The 23,506-nt window shown below is 40.5% G+C and overlaps 1 protein-coding gene across 3 annotated transcripts in view; it reads right to left on the bottom strand.

Annotated features, from left to right (window-relative positions):
• Window positions 1–23,190, bottom strand: part of LOC134527386 (integrin alpha-4-like) — a 155,716-nt gene extending 132,526 nt beyond the window's left edge. For 2 of the 3 annotated variants that reach the window (XM_063360034.1, XM_063360033.1), the window contains exon 1: window positions 23,015–23,190. In XM_063360034.1, the coding sequence (XP_063216104.1) occupies window positions 23,015–23,172 (158 nt within the window). In that variant the 5' untranslated portion in view covers window positions 23,173–23,190. The remainder of the gene's footprint in view (window positions 1–23,014) is intronic. The other variant, XR_010074179.1, reaches the window with a different exon arrangement.
• Window positions 23,191–23,506: the final 316 nt, after the last annotated feature.

The following is a 23,506-nucleotide window of genomic DNA, read 5'->3' as shown; positions in this document are numbered from 1 at the left end:
ATGCGTGAAAATTATTAGTCGTTCACTAAGAAATTTGTGATTTTCGAGATGGTATTTCGGAATTTTAGTTAATGTAATGAAATTATGTGTTAGGCTTTTTTAATGATATAAATCAATAGTACAGTTTGGTATGTTTTGGTGCAATGTATTTCTTATGGGACTACGACTTGGTGGCTTGATTGCTTGTTAGCTTGCCAATCGTGAAGATGCGTCTATGTTCGAGTGTGTTCGTCGCACGATGCCTACGATCGGAACCTCGTCGACCATTTTATATCACTTAAAATCCACTATTTTCGAATAATTTATTTTGAAAATCCGTAATTATTAAGCTATAAATTCGGAAAATATTCTAAATACATAAAAAAAACTTATTAATTTATTGAGAGATTAAATTGAATTCTGTCCTCGATGCAAAGAAAATGTTAATTTTAGGCGAAGCAAATATACTTATTCAATAAAATATGGCGAAAAATCCTAAAAGAAGCATAAATTCCTCATTTACCAGCCTCCAATTGATTCGATCGATACCTGACCTTGGTTCGATTCACACATCCAGTTGATGGCCAGGCACACCCAGTCGGTGGCCAAGCACATCAGATAGGTTAGACAGACACATCTAGCAGGTTGACCAGGCAAGACTAGTAGGTTGGTTAGGCATGTCAATTTGGTGGTCAGGCACATACAGGCAGTATGGCCTTTGAATATATATACTGTATAGAAGTCGCCAGCCCAGGATAAAAATTCTAATACGGTTTTGAGGTAGTTGGTTAATTCACCGCCGCAATCGCCACCATCTCTAGGGCATCGACTTGTGGTGGTCCCTAGCGGACAAGTGTCGAACTCTTCACCCCTTCCCCCTCCTGTTGAACGACGTTGAGCTGCAATGAATGATTGATGAGGGGTGCGGGGAATGACAGCAGGCGACAGCGCTGCGCTCTAACGTGTAAATAACAACTAAGACGATACAGGGCGTTACGGCAGCGCACTGCAGCGGTGAAGTTCCCAAGCTGATATTACGCTTCTGAAAAACGTAGAGTAAATCCTATCCACTCGCGACTTCTAAACAGTATATGTATTCAAAGGTATGGCCTTCTTCGTCGATACTCGACGGACATTGTAAACAGGTAATGTACAATGTCAGACGTGTAGGCCAAGAGCCTCCGAACATAAAGAGTTCTAATTTTTCGATATTTGGAATACCATTCAAACAGGTCATGTTCGTGTCAAGCGTATAGGCAAATCATATCTGAACCAAGAGGACTAATTTTTCAATACTTGTGTGAAGGTCGCTATGTACCTACTATATTGTAGAAAGTTCGCAAAGTAGGTTTTAAAAAATAAGTTTTGTGACAGAGACCATGAAAATCACACATTTGAGTCTATTACAGCCTCTGGTGAGACCTGTGCGATGGCTCGCACTTTGGTTTTAAGTTTTATTGATAGTACACACATGTATGAGGTCGCTATGTACCAGCCCTCCTCACGCATTTCTTTGTAAAAATATAAAAACTCAGCTGGAAATTGCCGTACTTGCGTGGAATGACAGGCTGTTGTCTCACGCTCGCTTCCCGGGCGGCCGGATAGAGCCGGCGCGGCGGATAGAGTTAACTTCAGCTCAGTAATGCCAACCCCTACATTTATTAAACGGAAAGCAAAACTTCCGTTTCCCCCCGTTTTATTTTTCGGCACGAATCCTTGATGAGTACTAATTACTCAACGACTGTGTCGCGTGTTTACAGGCACGGCACATTTAGACCAGAGAAACTCGGCACTGCGCAGCTCCGATCCTACACTTACTGCATGGGTCTTCAGACCTACTGGGCAGGACCGGCCCTATTAGCGCTGTTTGGAGACAGGCTAGACTGTGCATCGTTAAACGTTTGAATGACATTTTCAGTGGATCATGGAGAGTTTACAAACAAGAAACCAATACTAAAATACCAAGTTTATTATAATCCAACTATGTGCATTCTGGGTGGAAGGTCCACTGAACCTAACGCAGTGACTTGTTTGTGCACAAGCCAGAATGTGGGTTTCAGCCTGCAGCCAGGAAATAACACGAAGATCTTGCACATCTCTAACAATGGGAGGTTCAGTGTAGGTATTGAGTGAGGGATGGACCAAAAGAAGGGAGCAGTTGAGTTTCCAGATTTTCTTTTTTTACGCCGATAGAATAAATTTGAAAATCTCTTAGTCTTCTCTTTATATAAAAATCAACTGCCGTGCGTTAGTCTCGCTAAAAATAGAAAACGGCTCGACCGATTTGAATGATTTGTTTGTTGTTTTTTTTGTTTTGTTCGCCTCATTGCAGGGATTGTTTAGGAAAAAAAAAACATTACCTACGAAAAACCCAAAGGAAGAGCTAAAAAATCGAAAAAATCGAGTTAGGTAATTTTGTATGGGAATTGCCACTTAGAATAACATTTGAATTTTCTGTGTTTGTCCTCTATGCGTTCCTAAACCACTGATCCGATCTCGATGAAATTTTGCACACTTGACCTTCGAAACACGAGCTAGGTCACTGTCTATGTGAGATTACGATAACACAACCCTTAAAGCAGAATTTAAGGTGGCGCGCGAGTCGTATGGATAGATACCTGTTAAGTATTTTATAGTATTTCCTCTTTGCTATAGTCCGAATAATAATGATGGGAGGGGAAAAGAGAGAGAGAGAGAGAGAGAGAGAGAGAGAGAGAGAGAGAGAAGAGAGAGAGAGAGAGAGAAAGAGAGAGAGAGAGAGAGAAAGAGAGAGAGAGAGAAAGAGAGAGAGAAAGAAAGAGAGAGAGAAAGAGAGAGAGAGAAAGAGAGAAAGAGAGAAAGAGAGAAAGAGAGAGAGAGAAAGAGAGAAAGAGAGAAAGAGAAAAAGAGAAAAAGAGAGAAAGAGAGAAAGAGAGAGAGAGATACACTCACACACACTCTGTTTATGTATACCTACTTTTAAAATTTTGAAAAAAAAAAATTAAAGAGGCATTGAAACGAATGCCGGGCATTAGTTAGTCTCTACATATAAAAATCAATTATTGCAATGTGTTAGTCTCGCAAAAACTCGAAGATGGCTCGACCGGTTTGAATTTTTTTTTGTTTGCCTAAATACTGGGGTGGTTTAGGAAAAAATAACAGTTTAAAAAAACCCAAAGAAACAGCCGAAATAATGAAAAAAACGAAATTGGTATTTTGTATGGGAATTGCCACTTCCAATTACATTCAATAGATGGCGTTAAGTGGCGGACCTTTCGTTTGACAGCTACGCAGTGCATAACTGTTTTTCCTCTGTGTTTTTCATTCCGTGCGGTTGTGTGAAATCTATTACATTAAAAATAGTTTTTTCGTTAAAGAGAGGTAGAAAATTTTGAGAAATGATTTGGATAAAGCGAATTTAATCACATTTTGCGAACATTTATTTTGATCAGCCATTCTAAGGTAAATTTTGCAGGCTTATACATAACCACACATTCATTAAGTGTGTTTTATTGAGACTCGAGGAATAAGAGCTGCGCCATGCATGACTGTTATTCATTCCGTACGGTTGTGTGAAATCTTTTACATTTAAAATAATTTTTTCGTAAAAGAAAGGTACCTAGTGGATTTTGATAATAGTAGGTATATATAGTATGTCCTGGTGCAGGGGGGTTGGGGGTCGGGAGCCGGGGAGCCACGGCCACCATCTTGGATTACGTCACTTCCGGCGGCCATCTTGGATTCGACCTTGACCTTTGACCCCGGCGGCCATCTTGGATTACATCACTTCCGGCGGCCATTTTGTTTTTATCTGCCATTTTGTTTACTAGAACATTCCGCCAATTTGAGTTTCGTCCGCCATTTTGAAAATCTTTATTTATTATACGATTTTAATGAAATCAATTTTAAAATTTATAAAAAAATTAAATAAAATTTAAAAATATATTACTTAATAAAATTTTAATTAAAAACCTGCGCATCGAACACCCCACTCCTCTACATTACGAGTACACCAACTAGCCCCCCCCCCCCTCCTCCTCTGTTACAATGACATCGTCATCGAACACCCCACTAACCCCTGTTACATTTTTTCGTTACACCACATTCTTTAAAATAAATTTATTATCAAAATAAAAATATATATACCATCGTTGTCTGCTGGAGGCAGCCATCTTATTTAGTGGAGACCGCCATCTTGATTTCATCTGATGGATGTCGTCATCGGGTTTAGGTTTCTAAAGTATGTTAGTGTATATAAGGTCGAGTTTCAATTCTCTACCAACATTATTATGAACCTTATAGACCGAAATTTACAAAATCCACAGTCATTATGTTGTTGTAACCATAATTTTTTCTTAAAGTCTTATCATTTATAGGTTTTAACTAAAATATATATCATCAATACTATCGTTGTGGATGCGTTAGTTAAAGTAATGATAATTAAAAAAAAAAATTATCACTCCATCTTAGCGGACCAGAAATTTTTCAGTCTCCTAACTTAAAAGTAATATTCTCTTCTCATGTTTGCGTACACATGTTTAAAAGCTGCATGGAAGCAGATATTTTTTAATGTTTGCGTATAATATCATTTCACTTTTCCGAAACCAATTTTAAATAAAATAATAGGAGAATTCATGTTTTATATTAAAATAGTAAAACAATATATGGGTAAAATTGTATTTATTAAAAATAAAATCTCATGAAGAGAAAAACGTACAAGAAAAACAGAACTATACAGCAAAGGGAAACCATGCAACAAATGGAAAATTTACAACAAAATAGATATAACAGCAAAAACAGAAAACTATACTGCTAAACTGTAACTATACACCAAAATGGAAAATATATACAAAAAAATAAAACGACAAAACAGAAAATAAATACAGCAGAAAAACTATACAACAGATTATTTTACAGGTCATTGCCAACATATCCGTGGGGGACCGTGCGGATACCATCTTCGCAGATCAGCCGTTTGTCGTCCTCCCACGTGATGGCCAGCTTATTGCTATATTCGCTGTATAGTATGTGCTGCCGGGAGCGAATGGCTCTTACACCCGCCCTCCTTGTGCGGTGTTCTTGCAGGGCAACCAGGTAGTCGCTGAATGTGATGCGGTTTTTGACCACGCACCGCTGGATGCCCTTGGCCTTTTTCTCGCTCTTACCACCACACCTGTAGGCGTAGAGTTTGGCTCGTAAGCTTACAAACTCCTCCATCACTTCTCCCCCACATTCATCTTTGAATTTGCCAACAACTTTCTTGTTGGTGGGGGAGAAGCAAGGGTGGCCGGAAGGGTAGCAGCTGGTGTCGAACTTCTCCATCAGTATAGGGTCGGCTTGGAGGTCATGGTAGAAGTCCTGTGTCTGGATCTCATACACGAAACTGTCTGTATCCATGTACGCCAGATGAATATTTTCAGAGTATTTAGGCTTCATGGTATTGTAGTGGAAGTCATACATTAGAATCTTTGATAGCTCAAGTACGGCCAGTCCGGCATAGATCGGCTTGTCAAATATTATCGTTTCATGGTTCAGGTGGACTAGAGACAAATTCGGCTCGTACATTGTGCGATCCTTGAAGGATGGGCGGCACACCAACTTCTTGAACCTCTTCTCAGAACACACCAACTCCATTTTGAGCCTTCGTCTCTTGTTCTCCATCAATTTTCCGAAGGTGGAGTTCACAGCCAACTTGAAGAACTCCTTCTCGAATTCGTTTGCTGCTGCTTTACGCTTGTTGGTGTTCAGTCGAATATAGGGCTCCAACCATGCCGACTGCTCAAACTGAAGAACTTTATGTATTCTTATGATTTTTAGTCCATGCGATACGGCTTGCTGGAGGTTTTTATAGTGGACGATGTAGTGCTCTTTATTTTCCAGCGTTGTCATCAGCTTTGATTGTTTTGAGCCGGGAGGACATTGATTCACGGGGAGAAATGGCAGGTCTTTGTGACTTTCGTGGAGCTCGGGAGGGTACTCCACGTCACACTCAATTATGTATCCAGTAGGTGAATTTTCCGGAATAGACATAACATCAACGGATGTATCCGACCATTTGAAATGACGAATTGGAAGCGGTAGAGACATCGCCCACCCGTACAAATTATTTGCATCAATATACTCTAGGAATATGGATGGCTTGGAAGCATCATATGTCTCAGGCACATATGAATTATTCGCAACACAATGACGTTTGATGCTTTGCACTACACCACCACGAATACCAGCCTCCACAAACATATACATGTCATAATCTGTGAGTAGCTCTAGCTGTACACCTGTGGTTCGAAGCATCGCGTCGAAAGCGAACCCAGGACAAGAAATGTAGTGAGATGGATCTAAACTATATGTCTCCAAACATATGGAACGGAAATTCTCGAATACATCTGCTAGGATCAGAACATCCGTCTTCAGGTACAAGTCAGCATACTCCCCCAAAGTAGCACACTGAAACTTGTCCCAGACTTTCACTGCATGAGCATACTCCGTCTCTGAAATCCCAGAATCAGTCAGAATATTAAAGAAATCATCGATAGGTGGAAGACTCGTATCGTCTAGTCGAGCAAAAGAATCAACGAAGTCGTAGGGGAAGACTCCCTTGCGAGTAACCAACTCCAAGTCATCAGGAGCGAAAAACTCAGCAGTACTGACAAACTTGTCTGCAGGCAAGAACTCAGCGAGCGAAGCAAGACCCCGACTCATGAAACGGAACGTATCAACAAACTGAATGCTGAACTTATCATGTAACTTTTTGGAAAAAGTTATCAGCTTCTCTTCCGAATTAGGAATGATGAAGATGTCTTTAGTGTCGTACCCCAACTTCCTGATAATGAAGTTCTGATCGTACGCCAGGTTGTGGAAGAACACAATCATCTTTTTCGGTCTGCGCCTGAGAAGGTTGCAGTCATTACATGCAGGTCCAATAAATTCACCGGTGAAGTGATTATGATCACGAACTTTCTTTGCGACCCCTCCGAACTTTCCTTTACAGTAGCAACAACACCTTGCTTGCAGAAAAGCAGTGTTCTGCGAATGTGTGAGCGGAGTCATAGGAACAGACGTAGAAAATATTTTCTGTACGTCATGTCCAATCTCCACAATGCGGGATATGAATTTGTCTTCTGCGTCACAACCACGATACACTTCAGGCTGTGAAGAAGTGAGGTGTGCTGGAATGACGGAGTTATCTGCTTTCACATAAATGCAGTAGCTGTATGCTTTATGCTTTTGGTACTGCAGCGTGTATGGCTCATCAGGATTCGGGTGACACGTATGGATTTTCTCCAGAATAGCTTCAAAGTCGCAATATACCACGATGGGCATCTTATCACTGTGATGGAAGTTTTTGAACTTCAGAACAGGTGGCTGGCCATTTTCATCAAGCTGTGGCATCTCAATCCTAACAGCAGCATGCTGTTTGCAGAGCACACTGTGTTTTTCCAAACACTGAAGACCAGTGAGCCCACTAACCCTATCCTGATCATCATAATGCTTGAAGCATCTTTTGCAAACATGAATAGCCTCAGTGTGTGTAGTGAGTTGGGACCGAACCAGGGCAGAAAATTTTTTAATGTATGTGAAATGGGACGAATCGTCATTGACCAAGAGCAGTAGATCGAAATGATGTTCTTTCTCTTCAGGAGCGACTCGTGCAGGAACAACATTCAGATTTTCGTCGATACTGTAGATGTTGATAGAGACTCCGGGGTTCTGTTTTTCAAACAGCGGTATTTGCTTGATTGGAGTAGGAAACTCGATGTTCGTGAAGTTGAATTTCTCTTCCAAGTCATGGTACCGCTGGTTGACACGTTCAGGATTCCGCCCTTCCACATACTTTACCAGGATCGCCCACTTGAAGCACATGTGATCATCCAGGTTTTGTGGATTGATCACTGCATGTTTTGTTTCGATGGAAGTAGGTAGGTCGATGTAGGAGCTGGCACGGAGTGGATCAAGCTTTTTGATTCTCAACTGTAGTCTCTTAATGGCCGATAAAGTCCATCCGGACCCCTTACCCATATAATCTTCCTCCTCCTTGCAGATCTTGGAGATGGACTCGGCAACTGCTTCCTCCACCTCGTGAACTGCGTAGAGGGGGGCATTCATGGTTTTGAAGGCCCTCTTGTCTTCGCTGGCATCCACAGGTTTCTCGTAGTCACACTCCAGCATTATGTTAAATTTCAGCGGTCCATTCTCTTCAATCTCCTCCATGAGCTGGCTTATTATTTTTGCCTTGATGGAGTTGAGATATGCGCATATGTCCTTGGCAGTACTTGTTGTGTTTTCTGCCACGTATGTTTTCAAGTTGCCCTTGAAACCTACTTCGGCGGTGATGAAGCCGTGGGTATTGGCCAGACCCATGCCGGTCACCACCTTTGTACGACCTGGCTTGGACATAACTGCAGGCTTAACTACTGCCATCCTCTGCTTTTTGGTCGGAGGTGGAGCAGGCCTCTTGCATACCTTAATGTGGGCTTTCAATTTGTCAGCCCTGGCGAACTCCTTAGCACAGTTCTCGCAGGAATGCACTATGCGGTTTGGGTTTAGTCCACAAGCAGACTTCTCATGTCGTCTGGCATGGCTGGAGTTCTTGAAGGCCTTATAGCAGAAACTGCACCGCATGCTTGATGTCGTGGTGATAGCACCGGTACATGATGCAAGGTGCAGCTGCATCTTGTCACTGCGAGCGACAGTCTTGCCACATAGGTGGCACTGCTGGTAGTCACAATGCAGGTTCTCGGCACACTGTCGCTCGTGTCGGTAGCAATTCTTAGATGCCGTGAAGGAGGCAGAGCAGAAACGACATTTCTGAACGGTAGATGTCATCTCGACAATCGGTAGTCCGGTCTCAACGTACGGAACACGCGAAGGAAGCTCGACGTACGGAGAACTGCAACAAAAGAATTAAGAATACAATGTAGCTATATGTTACATGAAAACAAACATAACCTCAAAACTCTAGCCCTCAAGCTTACTAACCTAAACTGCTAGCAATGTTACTAAATAAAAAAAGTTGCAAACATATCCTCAAAACTCTAGCCCTCAAGCTTACTAACCTAAACTGCTAGCAATGTTACTAAATAAAAAGGTTGCAAACATAACCTCAAAGCTACTCCTTCATGTACAATCCTAAAAATGGTAGAATATTTAAAGTACTGATAAAAGTTAAAGCTGAAAAAGTATTCAATGTTAACTCAAAATGATTGATTACATAACCTCAAAACTACACTAATGCACAACTCAAAAATGCTAGAATATTTAAAGTACTTACTGTTAAAAGTTTAAGCTAAACAATTACTGGTTACCCACACATAAGTGTACAGAGAAAAAACTAGCTAGCAGATAACCTACGAAAAAGCTGAGAAACATAAAAATATTAACGAAACATGTAGCATACCTCAGAAAACGATGAAGTGGAGCTGCAGAAGATGATGTATCGTTGGCGGTAGGAATCATGGTAGCAGCGAAACTCACACACGAACTAGCTCACTCAAACTCCAATAACACAATGAAGCTCCGACAGCTAATCCTGGCCTTTTATAGCCTCGGACCTGCCTGTTCTTGGAAAAACCATTAGGAACAGAGTATTTCTGTTGTATCCGCCAATAGGAATGTAGTACATGGAAGTACCATTGTCTTCGGAAAAACCCAGCAAGACTTATGTGCATGTCGTAGCAGGTCTGTGAGGGGTGGGGGTAGAAATGTAACCTGACAGCCAAACAGAGGAAACCTCTCTCGGGTAAAACCACTAATTACCTAGGTGATTAGAGATTAGGGCGCGAGGCACTGCCTGCATCGTGACTCATCACTCAGGAATGTCGTCTCGCAGTGCCGAGGGGACCCAAACAATAGACTTGACCGTGCATGTCACAACAGGTACATTAGTCCGCGACTTTGTGGCGCCATGAGGCGCTCATGAATGTCTGAGCCTGCCACAAACAGCTCGTCAAAGAATCATCACGAAGCACTCGAGCTGCAGTCATGACGCGCATGCTACAACAGGCCCGTTAGTCACCGACTTCGTGGCGCCAAGCTGACACTCGGGTAGACAGGTAGCTAAATGATAATACTAGTAATGCAAGGAAATAAAAAAAATCGGGTATGTTTAATACATTTTTTAAAAGTAAGAACACATTACAAAACTAAAACATTAAAAATTTATTCTACATTTATTATGACCAACATTCGTTTAAAAATTTTTAGCATTTCATTGCGAACAATCAGTTGAACATCCACAGAATGACACATTTTGCTGATGTTCCAGGAACAAACCCTTTTCACAACCATTTAAGGAGACTTTCCTTAAGCTCTCTTTTCATTGGTCAAATAAAACATCTCCCTCTCTTCCCCTTTTACAATGATGCTGCTTCACCATCACGCTAAAATTCTGTAAGACCAAAAAAATATATACTTCCCTTAAACCTTACGGTAGAAATTTCATCCTAGGATGCTGTTACTGCATCTAGAAATTAAAAATTATATTATCTCATACAGGTTTTATTTACATGTTAGACTTAACCATCCTACCACACACACACACACATGCACACACTTACACACACATGCGTGCGCATGCGTGCACTGAGATGAAATACATACTTGCCCACATAATGTACTTTTATTTACAAAGGCAACATATTAAAACACATAATATTTAAATTTTGTGTAGATTGGATGGTACCAGAAACCATACTGCAAAACGAGCGGACAACACTTGAGTCTTTTACTATGATTGGGCTGACGGATTGCCTCTGGAACGCCCTTGTTACCTTCAACGACTCAGAATTAAAACTTTTATCCATCAAAAAACAACAACTGTTTAACTAAGCAAACATACACCCTACACCCCTAAAAAAATTGTTATTACACAAGGCATTATTTACATGGCAGGAGACCGCACACACGAAGTGCGCAGCTTCAGGTTAGAAATATTGATTAAAATAACTGCTAAAGATGCTAATTTGTTTATGAAAAAATTGCACATGAAATACAGACACTTAGTTATTTACACACACGTACATACATACATACTTACACCCTGCATGGCTTCAGAAGGAAGTACGATATTTTAAAAACCACTCAAGACTTACATCTGTTTATGAAAAGGAGCTAAATATTAAAACATTTTCAAAGTTAATTTTAGAGATGAAATATCATGTGCAAGTCCTTGCATGCGAGAACATTTTATTACGTAATTATCTTCATTTTTCCCAAACCATAGGTCTGATGTCTGGATACCACACAAATCACATACTTAAGATATGCACTACGAGATGACTGCACGCCAGTCCAAGCCCATGCGCTTAGAGACGAAACTGCACTAGAAGCATTAGCAAGCATTGCAATTATCTAGCTTCACTAATGCAGATTCACCTCTGACTAGGTGGACCTCCTGAAACAGTAAACATAGGACAGCGAAACACATTAAAATAATACATTTCAATACATTTCAATAATATAAAACACTGCATATTTCACGAAAATCACCACGCAACTGACAGCCCTTTCAGTCACAATTCTGCGAATGCTATCACAGAATGCTAGATTTAGAAAGAAAGGATCATTCATTCCTTCATTGTGGAACAAAGTGATACATCACATGAAGAGAAACAAAAAAGGCACACACTTCGTTCTTAGACTCGTGCCGCCTCCTTGACAGAGATAAAAGATTTAACACATAAAATAGTATATATTTCATTTCCAGCGATGAAGCTGTACCAATATCACCTTGACAAGCTTAGATGATCTAGGGAGAGACAAAGTAAATATATTAACAAAAAAACGACTAAAAATCATTTACAAACAAAATACTTAACATTCCTTCGATTACATATTTTTCTCAATTTAATAAATGAGAGAACACAAACATTTGCTTAAATCACTATTAATCAATTTTAAACTCTCGTGTACATCAGGAAAAAATATATTGTAACATTCATTATTAGTTGTAATGTAAAAAATGCAAAACAGTTTCTTTGTGGGATGTGGAATGCTCACTCACGATCGAAAAAAAGAGGGGCTTCGCTGTAACGCAAGGGGAGGGGGAAACCATCTTGAAAGTTGATGTTTCTCATATATTTGGATGTATAGTAATCAAGCAAGTAATAACATTTTGTGGTATAATCTCCGTCTGATTAAAGTTTATTTGCGAACATGAATTCACAAATTAAACGAATCTCTGAGTACATTTGCTTATCTTTTATAGAAAAAAATGCACAGATTGATTGTTTTATCATGAGTAACCAGGAGCACACTAAAAAAACCAAAAACATTCTCGCCAATAATAACCAACAGCACACAAACAATAGAAAAAAAACGATGTGTCAGTAATAACATGCAGCATGCGAAGAAAATCACCAAAATATTGTCAAGAATAACCATCAGTACATGTAGAATACTAATAAAAATTAATATGAAAAATGCTGAAGTGCACGGAGAAAATTATCAAATTCTTGTCAGGTAAAAAAAGCAGAAGCAAATGAAAAAAAACTCAACAAAATTATAACACAGTAAAGTTGGAGCACCCGTAGAAATCTATCGAAATTTCATGTGAAAAAATAGGAGCACTCAGAGAAAACTATCAGTGAGAAGATTAAAAACATCATAAATTATCAATTTTTTTAAAAAAGTTCAAATAAAATCCTGCCAGAACTCTCATGTTGCTTAAGCGAAGAGTTCACAAGCTGACTTGTGCCGGAACTCTCATGTCGCTTAAGCAAAGAGTTCACAAGCTGACTTGTGCCAGAACTCTCATGTTGCTTAAGCAAAGAGTTCACAAGCTGACTTGTGCTAGAACTCTCATGTCGCTTAAGCAAAGAGTTCACAAGCTGACTTGTGCAAGAACTCCCATGTTGCTTAAGCAAAGAGATCTGGCAGGATTTTATTTGAACTTTTAAAAAAAAATTGATAATGTATGATGATTTTAATCTTCTCACTGATAGTTTTCTCTGAGTGCTCCTATTTTTTCACATGAAATTTCGATAGATTTCTACGGGTGCTCCAACTTTACTGTGTTATAATTTTGTTGAGTTTTTTTTCATTTGCTTCTGCTTTTTTTACCTGACAAGAATTTGATAATTTTCTCCGTGCACTTCAGCATTTTTCATATTAATTTTTATTGGTATTCTACATGTACTGATGGTTATTCTTGACAATATTTTGGTGATTTTCTTCGCATGCTGCATGTTATTACTGACACATCGTTTTTTTCTATTGTTTGTGTGCTGTTGGTTATTATTGGCGAGAATTTTTTTGGTTTTTTTAGTGTGCTCCTGGTTACTCATGATAAAACAATCAATCTGTGCATTTTTTTCTATAAAAGATAAGCAAATGTACTCAGAGATTCGTTTAATTTGTGAATTCATGTTAGCAAATAAACTTTAATCAGACGGAGATTATACCACAAAATGTTATTACTTGCTTGATTACTATACATCCAAATATATGAGAAACATCAACTTTCAAGATGGTTTCCCCCTCCCCTTGCGTTACAGCGAAGCCCCTCTTTTTTTCGATCGTGAGTGAGCATTCCACATCCCACAAAGAAACTGTTTTGCATTTTTTACATTACAACTAATAATGAATGTTACAATATATTTTTTCCTGATGTACACGAGAGTTTAAAATTGATTAATAGTGATTTAAGCAAATGTTTGTGTTCTCTCATTTATTAAATTGAGAAAAATATGTAATCGAAGGAATGTTAAGTATTTTGTTTGTAAATGATTTTTAGTCGTTTTTTTGTTAATATATTTACTTTGTCTCTCCCTAGATCATCTAAGCTTGTCAAGGTGATATTGGTACAGCTTCATCGCTGGAAATGAAATATATACTATTTTATGTGTTAAATCTTTTATCTCTGTCAAGGAGGCGGCACGAGTCTAAGAACGAAGTGTGTGCCTTTTTTGTTTCTCTTCATGTGATGTATCACTTTGTTCCACAATGAAGGAATGAATGATCCTTTCTTTCTAAATCTAGCATTCTGTGATAGCATTCGCAGAATTGTGACTGAAAGGGCTGTCAGTTGCGTGGTGATTTTCGTGAAATATGCAGTGTTTTATATTATTGAAATGTATTGAAATGTATTATTTTAATGTGTTTCGCTGTCCTATGTTTACTGTTTCAGGAGGTCCACCTAGTCAGAGGTGAATCTGCATTAGTGAAGCTAGATAATTGCAATGCTTGCTAACGCTTCTAGTGCAGTTTCGTCTCTAAGCGCATGGGCTTGGACTGGCGTGCAGTCATCTCGTAGTGCATATCTTAAGTATGTGATTTGTGTGGTATCCAGACATCAGACCTATGGTTTGGGAAAAATGAAGATAATTACGTAATAAAATGTTCTCGCATGCAAGGACTTGCACATGATATTTCATCTCTAAAATTAACTTTGAAAATGTTTTAATATTTAGCTCCTTTTCATAAACAGATGTAAGTCTTGAGTGGTTTTTAAAATATCGTACTTCCTTCTGAAGCCATGCAGGGTGTAAGTATGTATGTATGTACGTGTGTGTAAATAACTAAGTGTCTGTATTTCATGTGCAATTTTTTCATAAACAAATTAGCATCTTTAGCAGTTATTTTAATCAATATTTCTAACCTGAAGCTGCGCACTTCGTGTGTGCGGTCTCCTGCCATGTAAATAATGCCTTGTGTAATAACAATTTTTTTAGGGGTGTAGGGTGTATGTTTGCTTAGTTAAACAGTTGTTGTTTTTTGATGGATAAAAGTTTTAATTCTGAGTCGTTGAAGGTAACAAGGGCGTTCCAGAGGCAATCCGTCAGCCCAATCATAGTAAAAGACTCAAGTGTTGTCCGCTCGTTTTGCAGTATGGTTTCTGGTACCATCCAATCTACACAAAATTTAAATATTATGTGTTTTAATATGTTGCCTTTGTAAATAAAAGTACATTATGTGGGCAAGTATGTATTTCATCTCAGTGCACGCATGCGCACGCATGTGTGTGTAAGTGTGTGCATGTGTGTGTGTGTGTGTGTGGTAGGATGGTTAAGTCTAACATGTAAATAAAACCTGTATGAGATAATATAATTTTTAATTTCTAGATGCAGTAACAGCATCCTAGGATGAAATTTCTACCGTAAGGTTTAAGGGAAGTATATATTTTTTTGGTCTTACAGAATTTTAGTGTGATGGTGAAGCAGCATCATTGTAAAAGGGGAAGAGAGGGAGATGTTTTATTTGACCAATGAAAAGAGAGCTTAAGGAAAGTCTCCTTAAATGGTTGTGAAAAGGGTTTGTTCCTGGAACATCAGCAAAATGTGTCATTCTGTGGATGTTCAACTGATTGTTCGCAATGAAATGCTAAAAAATTTTAAACGAATGTTGGTCATAATAAATGTAGAATAAATTTTTAATGTTTTAGTTTTGTAATGTGTTCTTACTTTTAAAAAATGTATTAAACATACCCGATTTTTTTTATTTCCTTGCATTACTAGTATTATCATTTAGCTACCTGTCTACCCGAGTGTCAGCTTGGCGCCACGAAGTCGGTGACTAACGGGCCTGTTGTAGCATGCGCGTCATGACTGCAGCTCGAGTGCTTCGTGATGATTCTTTGACGAGCTGTTTGTGGCAGGCTCAGACATTCATGAGCGCCTCATGGCGCCACAAAGTCGCGGACTAATGTACCTGTTGTGACATGCACGGTCAAGTCTATTGTTTGGGTCCCCTCGGCACTGCGAGACGACATTCCTGAGTGATGAGTCACGATGCAGGCAGTGCCTCGCGCCCTAATCTCTAATCACCTAGGTAATTAGTGGTTTTACCCGAGAGAGGTTTCCTCTGTTTGGCTGTCAGGTTACATTTCTACCCCCACCCCTCACAGACCTGCTACGACATGCACATAAGTCATGCTGGGTTTTTCCGAAGACAATGGTACTTCCATGTACTACATTCCTATTGGCGGATACAACAGAAATACTCTGTTCCTAATGGTTTTTCCAAGAACAGGCAGGTCCGAGGCTATAAAAGGCCAGGATTAGCTGTCGGAGCTTCATTGTGTTATTGGAGTTTGAGTGAGCTAGTTCGTGTGTGAGTTTCGCTGCTACCATGATTCCTACCGCCAACGATACATCATCTTCTGCAGCTCCACTTCATCGTTTTCTGAGGTATGCTACATGTTTCGTTAATATTTTTATGTTTCTCAGCTTTTTCGTAGGTTATCTGCTAGCTAGTTTTTTCTCTGTACACTTATGTGTGGGTAACCAGTAATTGTTTAGCTTAAACTTTTAACAGTAAGTACTTTAAATATTCTAGCATTTTTGAGTTGTGCATTAGTGTAGTTTTGAGGTTATGTAATCAATCATTTTGAGTTAACATTGAATACTTTTTCAGCTTTAACTTTTATCAGTACTTTAAATATTCTACCATTTTTAGGATTGTACATGAAGGAGTAGCTTTGAGGTTATGTTTGCAACCTTTTTATTTAGTAACATTGCTAGCAGTTTAGGTTAGTAAGCTTGAGGGCTAGAGTTTTGAGGATATGTTTGCAACTTTTTTTATTTAGTAACATTGCTAGCAGTTTAGGTTAGTAAGCTTGAGGGCTAGAGTTTTGAGGTTATGTTTGTTTTCATGTAACATATAGCTACATTGTATTCTTAATTCTTTTGTTGCAGTTCTCCGTACGTCGAGCTTCCTTCGCGTGTTCCGTACGTTGAGACCGGACTACCGATTGTCGAGATGACATCTACCGTTCAGAAATGTCGTTTCTGCTCTGCCTCCTTCACGGCATCTAAGAATTGCTACCGACACGAGCGACAGTGTGCCGAGAACCTGCATTGTGACTACCAGCAGTGCCACCTATGTGGCAAGACTGTCGCTCGCAGTGACAAGATGCAGCTGCACCTTGCATCATGTACCGGTGCTATCACCACGACATCAAGCATGCGGTGCAGTTTCTGCTATAAGGCCTTCAAGAACTCCAGCCATGCCAGACGACATGAGAAGTCTGCTTGTGGACTAAACCCAAACCGCATAGTGCATTCCTGCGAGAACTGTGCTAAGGAGTTCGCCAGGGCTGACAAATTGAAAGCCCACATTAAGGTATGCAAGAGGCCTGCTCCACCTCCGACCAAAAAGCAGAGGATGGCAGTAGTTAAGCCTGCAGTTATGTCCAAGCCAGGTCGTACAAAGGTGGTGACCGGCATGGGTCTGGCCAATACCCACGGCTTCATCACCGCCGAAGTAGGTTTCAAGGGCAACTTGAAAACATACGTGGCAGAAAACACAACAAGTACTGCCAAGGACATATGCGCATATCTCAACTCCATCAAGGCAAAAATAATAAGCCAGCTCATGGAGGAGATTGAAGAGAATGGACCGCTGAAATTTAACATAATGCTGGAGTGTGACTACGAGAAACCTGTGGATGCCAGCGAAGACAAGAGGGCCTTCAAAACCATGAATGCCCCCCTCTACGCAGTTCACGAGGTGGAGGAAGCAGTTGCCGAGTCCATCTCCAAGATCTGCAAGGAGGAGGAAGATTATATGGGTAAGGGGTCCGGATGGACTTTATCGGCCGTTAAGAGACTACAGTTGAGAATCAAAAAGCTTGATCCACTCCGTGCCAGCTCCTACATCGACCTACCTACTTCCATCGAAACAAAACATGCAGTGATCAATCCACAAAACCTGGATGATCACATGTGCTTCAAGTGGGCGATCCTGGTAAAGTATGTGGAAGGGCGGAATCCTGAACGTGTCAACCAGCGGTACCATGACTTGGAAGAGAAATTCAACTTCACGAACATCGAGTTTCCTACTCCAATCAAGCAAATACCGCTGTTTGAAAAACAGAACCCCGGAGTCTCTATCAACATCTACAGTATCGACGAAAATCTGAATGTTGTTCCTGCACGAGTCGCTCCTGAAGAGAAAGAACATCATTTCGATCTACTGCTCTTGGTCAATGACGATTCGTCCCATTTCACATACATTAAAAAATTTTCTGCCCTGGTTCGGTCCCAACTCACTACACACACTGAGGCTATTCATGTTTGCAAAAGATGCTTCAAGCATTATGATGATCAGGATAGGGTTAGTGGGCTCACTGGTCTTCAGTGTTTGGAAAAACACAGTGTGCTCTGCAAACAGCATGCTGCTGTTAGGATTGAGATGCCACAGCTTGATGAAAATGGCCAGCCACCTGTTCTGAAGTTCAAAAACTTCCATCACAGTGATAAGATGCCCATCGTGGTATATTGCGACTTTGAAGCTATTCTGGAGAAAATCCATACGTGTCACCCGAATCCTGATGAGCCATACACGCTGCAGTACCAAAAGCATAAAGCATACAGCTACTGCATTTATGTGAAAGCAGATAACTCCGTCATTCCAGCACACCTCACTTCTTCACAGCCTGAAGTGTATCGTGGTTGTGACGCAGAAGACAAATTCATATCCCGCATTGTGGAGATTGGACATGACGTACAGAAAATATTTTCTACGTCTGTTCCTATGACTCCGCTCACACATTCGCAGAACACTGCTTTTCTGCAAGCAAGGTGTTGTTGCTACTGTAAAGGAAAGTTCGGAGGGGTCGCAAAGAAAGTTCGTGATCATAATCACTTCACCGGTGAATTTATTGGACCTGCATGTAATGACTGCAACCTTCTCAGGCGCAGACCGAAAAAGATGATTGTGTTCTTCCACAACCTGGCGTACGATCAGAACTTCATTATCAGGAAGTTGGGGTACGACACTAAAGACATCTTCATCATTCCTAATTCGGAAGAGAAGCTGATAACTTTTTCCAAAAAGTTACATGATAAGTTCAGCATTCAGTTTGTTGATACGTTCCGTTTCATGAGTCGGGGTCTTGCTTCGCTCGCTGAGTTCTTGCCTGCAGACAAGTTTGTCAGTACTGCTGAGTTTTTCGCTCCTGATGACTTGGAGTTGGTTACTCGCAAGGGAGTCTTCCCCTACGACTTCGTTGATTCTTTTGCTCGACTAGACGATACGAGTCTTCCACCTATCGATGATTTCTTTAATATTCTGACTGATTCTGGGATTTCAGAGACGGAGTATGCTCATGCAGTGAAAGTCTGGGACAAGTTTCAGTGTGCTACTTTGGGGGAGTATGCTGACTTGTACCTGAAGACGGATGTTCTGATCCTAGCAGATGTATTCGAGAATTTCCGTTCCATATGTTTGGAGACATATAGTTTAGATCCATCTCACTACATTTCTTGTCCTGGGTTCGCTTTCGACGCGATGCTTCGAACCACAGGTGTACAGCTAGAGCTACTCACAGATTATGACATGTATATGTTTGTGGAGGCTGGTATTCGTGGTGGTGTAGCGCAAAGCATCAAACGTCATTGTGTTGCGAATAATTCATATGTGCCTGAGACATATGATGCTTCCAAGCCATCCATATTCCTAGAGTATATTGATGCAAATAATTTGTACGGGTGGGCGATGTCTCTACCGCTTCCAATTCGTCATTTCAAATGGTCGGATACATCCGTTGATGTTATGTCTATTCCGGAAAATTCACCTACTGGATACATAATTGAGTGTGACGTGGAGTACCCTCCCGAGCTCCACGAAAGTCACAAAGACCTGCCATTTCTCCCCGTGAATCAATGTCCTCCCGGCTCAAAACAATCAAAGCTGATGACAACGCTGGAAAATAAAGAGCACTACATCGTCCACTATAAAAACCTCCAGCAAGCCGTATCGCATGGACTAAAAATCATAAGAATACATAAAGTTCTTCAGTTTGAGCAGTCGGCATGGTTGGAGCCCTATATTCGACTGAACACCAACAAGCGTAAAGCAGCAGCAAACGAATTCGAGAAGGAGTTCTTCAAGTTGGCTGTGAACTCCACCTTCGGAAAATTGATGGAGAACAAGAGACGAAGGCTCAAAATGGAGTTGGTGTGTTCTGAGAAGAGGTTCAAGAAGTTGGTGTGCCGCCCATCCTTCAAGGATCGCACAATGTACGAGCCGAATTTGTCTCTAGTCCACCTGAACCATGAAACGATAATATTTGACAAGCCGATCTATGCCGGACTGGCCGTACTTGAGCTATCAAAGATTCTAATGTATGACTTCCACTACAATACCATGAAGCCTAAATACTCTGAAAATATTCATCTGGCGTACATGGATACAGACAGTTTCGTGTATGAGATCCAGACACAGGACTTCTACCATGACCTCCAAGCCGACCCTATACTGATGGAGAAGTTCGACACCAGCTGCTACCCTTCCGGCCACCCTTGCTTCTCCCCCACCAACAAGAAAGTTGTTGGCAAATTCAAAGATGAATGTGGGGGAGAAGTGATGGAGGAGTTTGTAAGCTTACGAGCCAAACTCTACGCCTACAGGTGTGGTGGTAAGAGCGAGAAAAAGGCCAAGGGCATCCAGCGGTGCGTGGTCAAAAACCGCATCACATTCAGCGACTACCTGGTTGCCCTGCAAGAACACCGCACAAGGAGGGCGGGTGTAAGAGCCATTCGCTCCCGGCAGCACATACTATACAGCGAATATAGCAATAAGCTGGCCATCACGTGGGAGGACGACAAACGGCTGATCTGCGAAGATGGTATCCGCACGGTCCCCCACGGATATGTTGGCAATGACCTGTAAAATAATCTGTTGTATAGTTTTTCTGCTGTATTTATTTTCTGTTTTGTCGTTTTATTTTTTGTATATATTTTCCATTTTGGTGTATAGTTACAGTTTAGCAGTATAGTTTTCTGTTTTTGCTGTTATATCTATTTTGTTGTAAATTTTCCATTTGTTGCATGGTTTCCCTTTGCTGTATAGTTCTGTTTTTCTTGTACGTTTTTCTCTTCATGAGATTTTATTTTTAATAAATACAATTTTACCCATATATTGTTTTACTATTTTAATATAAAACATGAATTCTCCTATTATTTTATTTAAAATTGGTTTCGGAAAAGTGAAATGATATTATACGCAAACATTAAAAAATATCTGCTTCCATGCAGCTTTTAAACATGTGTACGCAAACATGAGAAGAGAATATTACTTGTAAGTTAGGAGACTGAAAAATTTCTGGTCCGCTAAGATGGAGTGATAATTTTTTTTTTAATTATCATTACTTTAACTAACGCATCCACAACGATAGTATTGATGATATATATTTTAGTTAAAACCTATAAATGATAAGACTTTAAGAAAAAATTATGGTTACAACAACAAAATGACTGTGGATTTTGTAAATTTCGGTCTATAAGGTTCATAATAATGTTGGTAGAGAATTGAAACTCGACCTTATATACACTAACATACTTTAGAAACCTAAACCCGATGACGACATCCATCAGATGAAATCAAGATGGCGGTCTCCACTAAATAAGATGGCTGCCTCCAGCAGACAACGATGGTATATATATTTTTATTTTGATAATAAATTTATTTTAAAGAATGTGGTGTAACGAAAAAATGTAACAGGGGTTAGTGGGGTGTTCGATGACGATGTCATTGTAACAGAGGTGGAGGGGGGGGGGGCTAGTTTGTGTACTCGTAATGTAGAGGAGTGGGGTGTTCGATGCGCAGGTTTTTAATTAAAATTTTATTAAGTAATATATTTTTAAATTTTATTTAATTTTTTTATAAATTTTAAAATTGATTTCATTAAAATCGTATAATAAATAAAGATTTTCAAAATGGCGGACGAAACTCAAATTGGCGGAATGTTCTAGTAAACAAAATGGCAGATAAAAACAAAATGGCCGCCGGAAGTGATGTAATCCAAGATGGCCGCCGGGGTCAAAGGTCAAGGTCGAATCCAAGATGGCCGCCGGAAGTGACGTAATCCGAGATGGTGGCCGTGGCTCCCCGGCTCCCGACCCCCAACCCCCCTGCACCAGGACATACTATATATACCTACTGATAATAGATTTGGTTAAAGCGAATTTAATTAATTAAATTTTGCAAACATTCATTTTGATCAGCCATTCTTTAAAGGATAATTAACTTTGCAGGCTTAACTATAACCACAAATTCATTAAAATGTGTTTTAGCAAAACTCGAGAAATAAGTTTGAGGTTAATAATAAGTTGTAAAGTTCTCAAGGCAAGTTCGACAGATTTCATTGATTATGATTGTGTTGTTTTACAGTGTTCATTGCAATGACATAGGTCGTCGAAGTCATTTAAATGCGCGGTGAGCTACTTCACGTGCGAACCGCACTGATGACCACTGAAGTTTGCACATTTAAGTACTTGGAGATTCAGTGTTTCGCGCATGGACAACTGTATGTAGCGTGTTGGAAAGCCATCAGTTTTGTTTATTTATGCGCCGAAAAACAAAACGAAAAATGCAGTTTACCAGAAAGCTTTGCATTGAATGTTAACTGCATTTATCTTTCATGTAAATAAAATACATTGAATTCATTTAAATTACAGACGAGTTTCATTTAATAACCAAACAAAACCCAAACCGTACACGATGCCGCTAAAATTCTCGATTCCAATGAATTCGAGTTGGAAGGTTGATAAGGATTGATAATCGCTTATGAAGAGTTACAATCAAATTAATTTTAGGTGGTACGAAGTTCACCGGGTCATCTAGCATAATTATAAACCCTAAAATGTCTGTGATGCCGCGCAGATCACGTTTACATTTATAGCCACGGTAGCGTTTAGTCTTTTTATCTTCTATAATAGTGGAGTTTGGCCCGGCTCTTAGGGACGTTCTACGATGACACGGAATCGAAGACGGATCACGTAAACGGAGATCTCACGGAACAGGGTTTCTACAAAAGCACGCAGACGGAGACGAACCCGTACAGATTAGCTCGGCGGTGCTGAGCTCTTCCGTTACGTCGCTCCTTAGAACGATAGAAGCCGAAAACTTATCTGCGGTTGTAGCCATGTTTATTTATATTCTAAATACGTTAAAAATTATTACAAGAACAAGAATATCTAGTGTTCTATTATTACTTTGTCGATTATTTTTATTACACATGTAAATTCTACCCGTGCTATGATCTCGAAGCATTATAGAGGAAGCAGCAGACGCAGCAGACGCGGCAGCCGTGCCAATGTAGACGCGAGGCACGTACCTGGCGTCGGCGCGGCCAACTCCCCGGAGCGCCACCGAGTAGCCGAAGTAGGAGCCCGCAGCGCCCGCCAGCACGTCGGCGTGGTCGCTGTCCAGGTTGAAGCCCGCCGCGCGCATGCGCAGCGCCGCCAGCAGCGCGCACCACGCTGTCGTCCACATCGCGGCTCGTCGCAGACTGACACACTGGCTCGAGCGCTCGACCGCGGGCCGCTGCCCGACCACTCCTCCGTGACGTCACGACGCCGTGACGCGCACTTCCGGTCCCTGTCGTGAGCTCATAGCGGCGACTTGGCCGCCTTCTAAGAACCGCACATTGATACCGGCAAAGGTGGGAAAATTTGGTGGGAAAAGGCAGGGGTGCCCACAAGGGGGGGTAACGGCGCAGACTGCGTCATTAAAATTTCAGGGGGGGGGGGGAGGGGGGGGGGGTTAAAAGACGAAAAAAATATATATATTATTTACATACTTATAGCTTCTAATGTGAAAATACGTT

Source organism: Bacillus rossius, chromosome 1, assembly GCF_032445375.1.
Source record: "Bacillus rossius redtenbacheri isolate Brsri chromosome 1, Brsri_v3, whole genome shotgun sequence".
Taxonomy (NCBI): Eukaryota; Metazoa; Arthropoda; class Insecta; order Phasmatodea; family Bacillidae; genus Bacillus; species Bacillus rossius.
The sequence above is the reverse complement of the archived record's forward strand: the minus strand, read 5'-3'. Positions and strand labels throughout refer to the sequence as shown.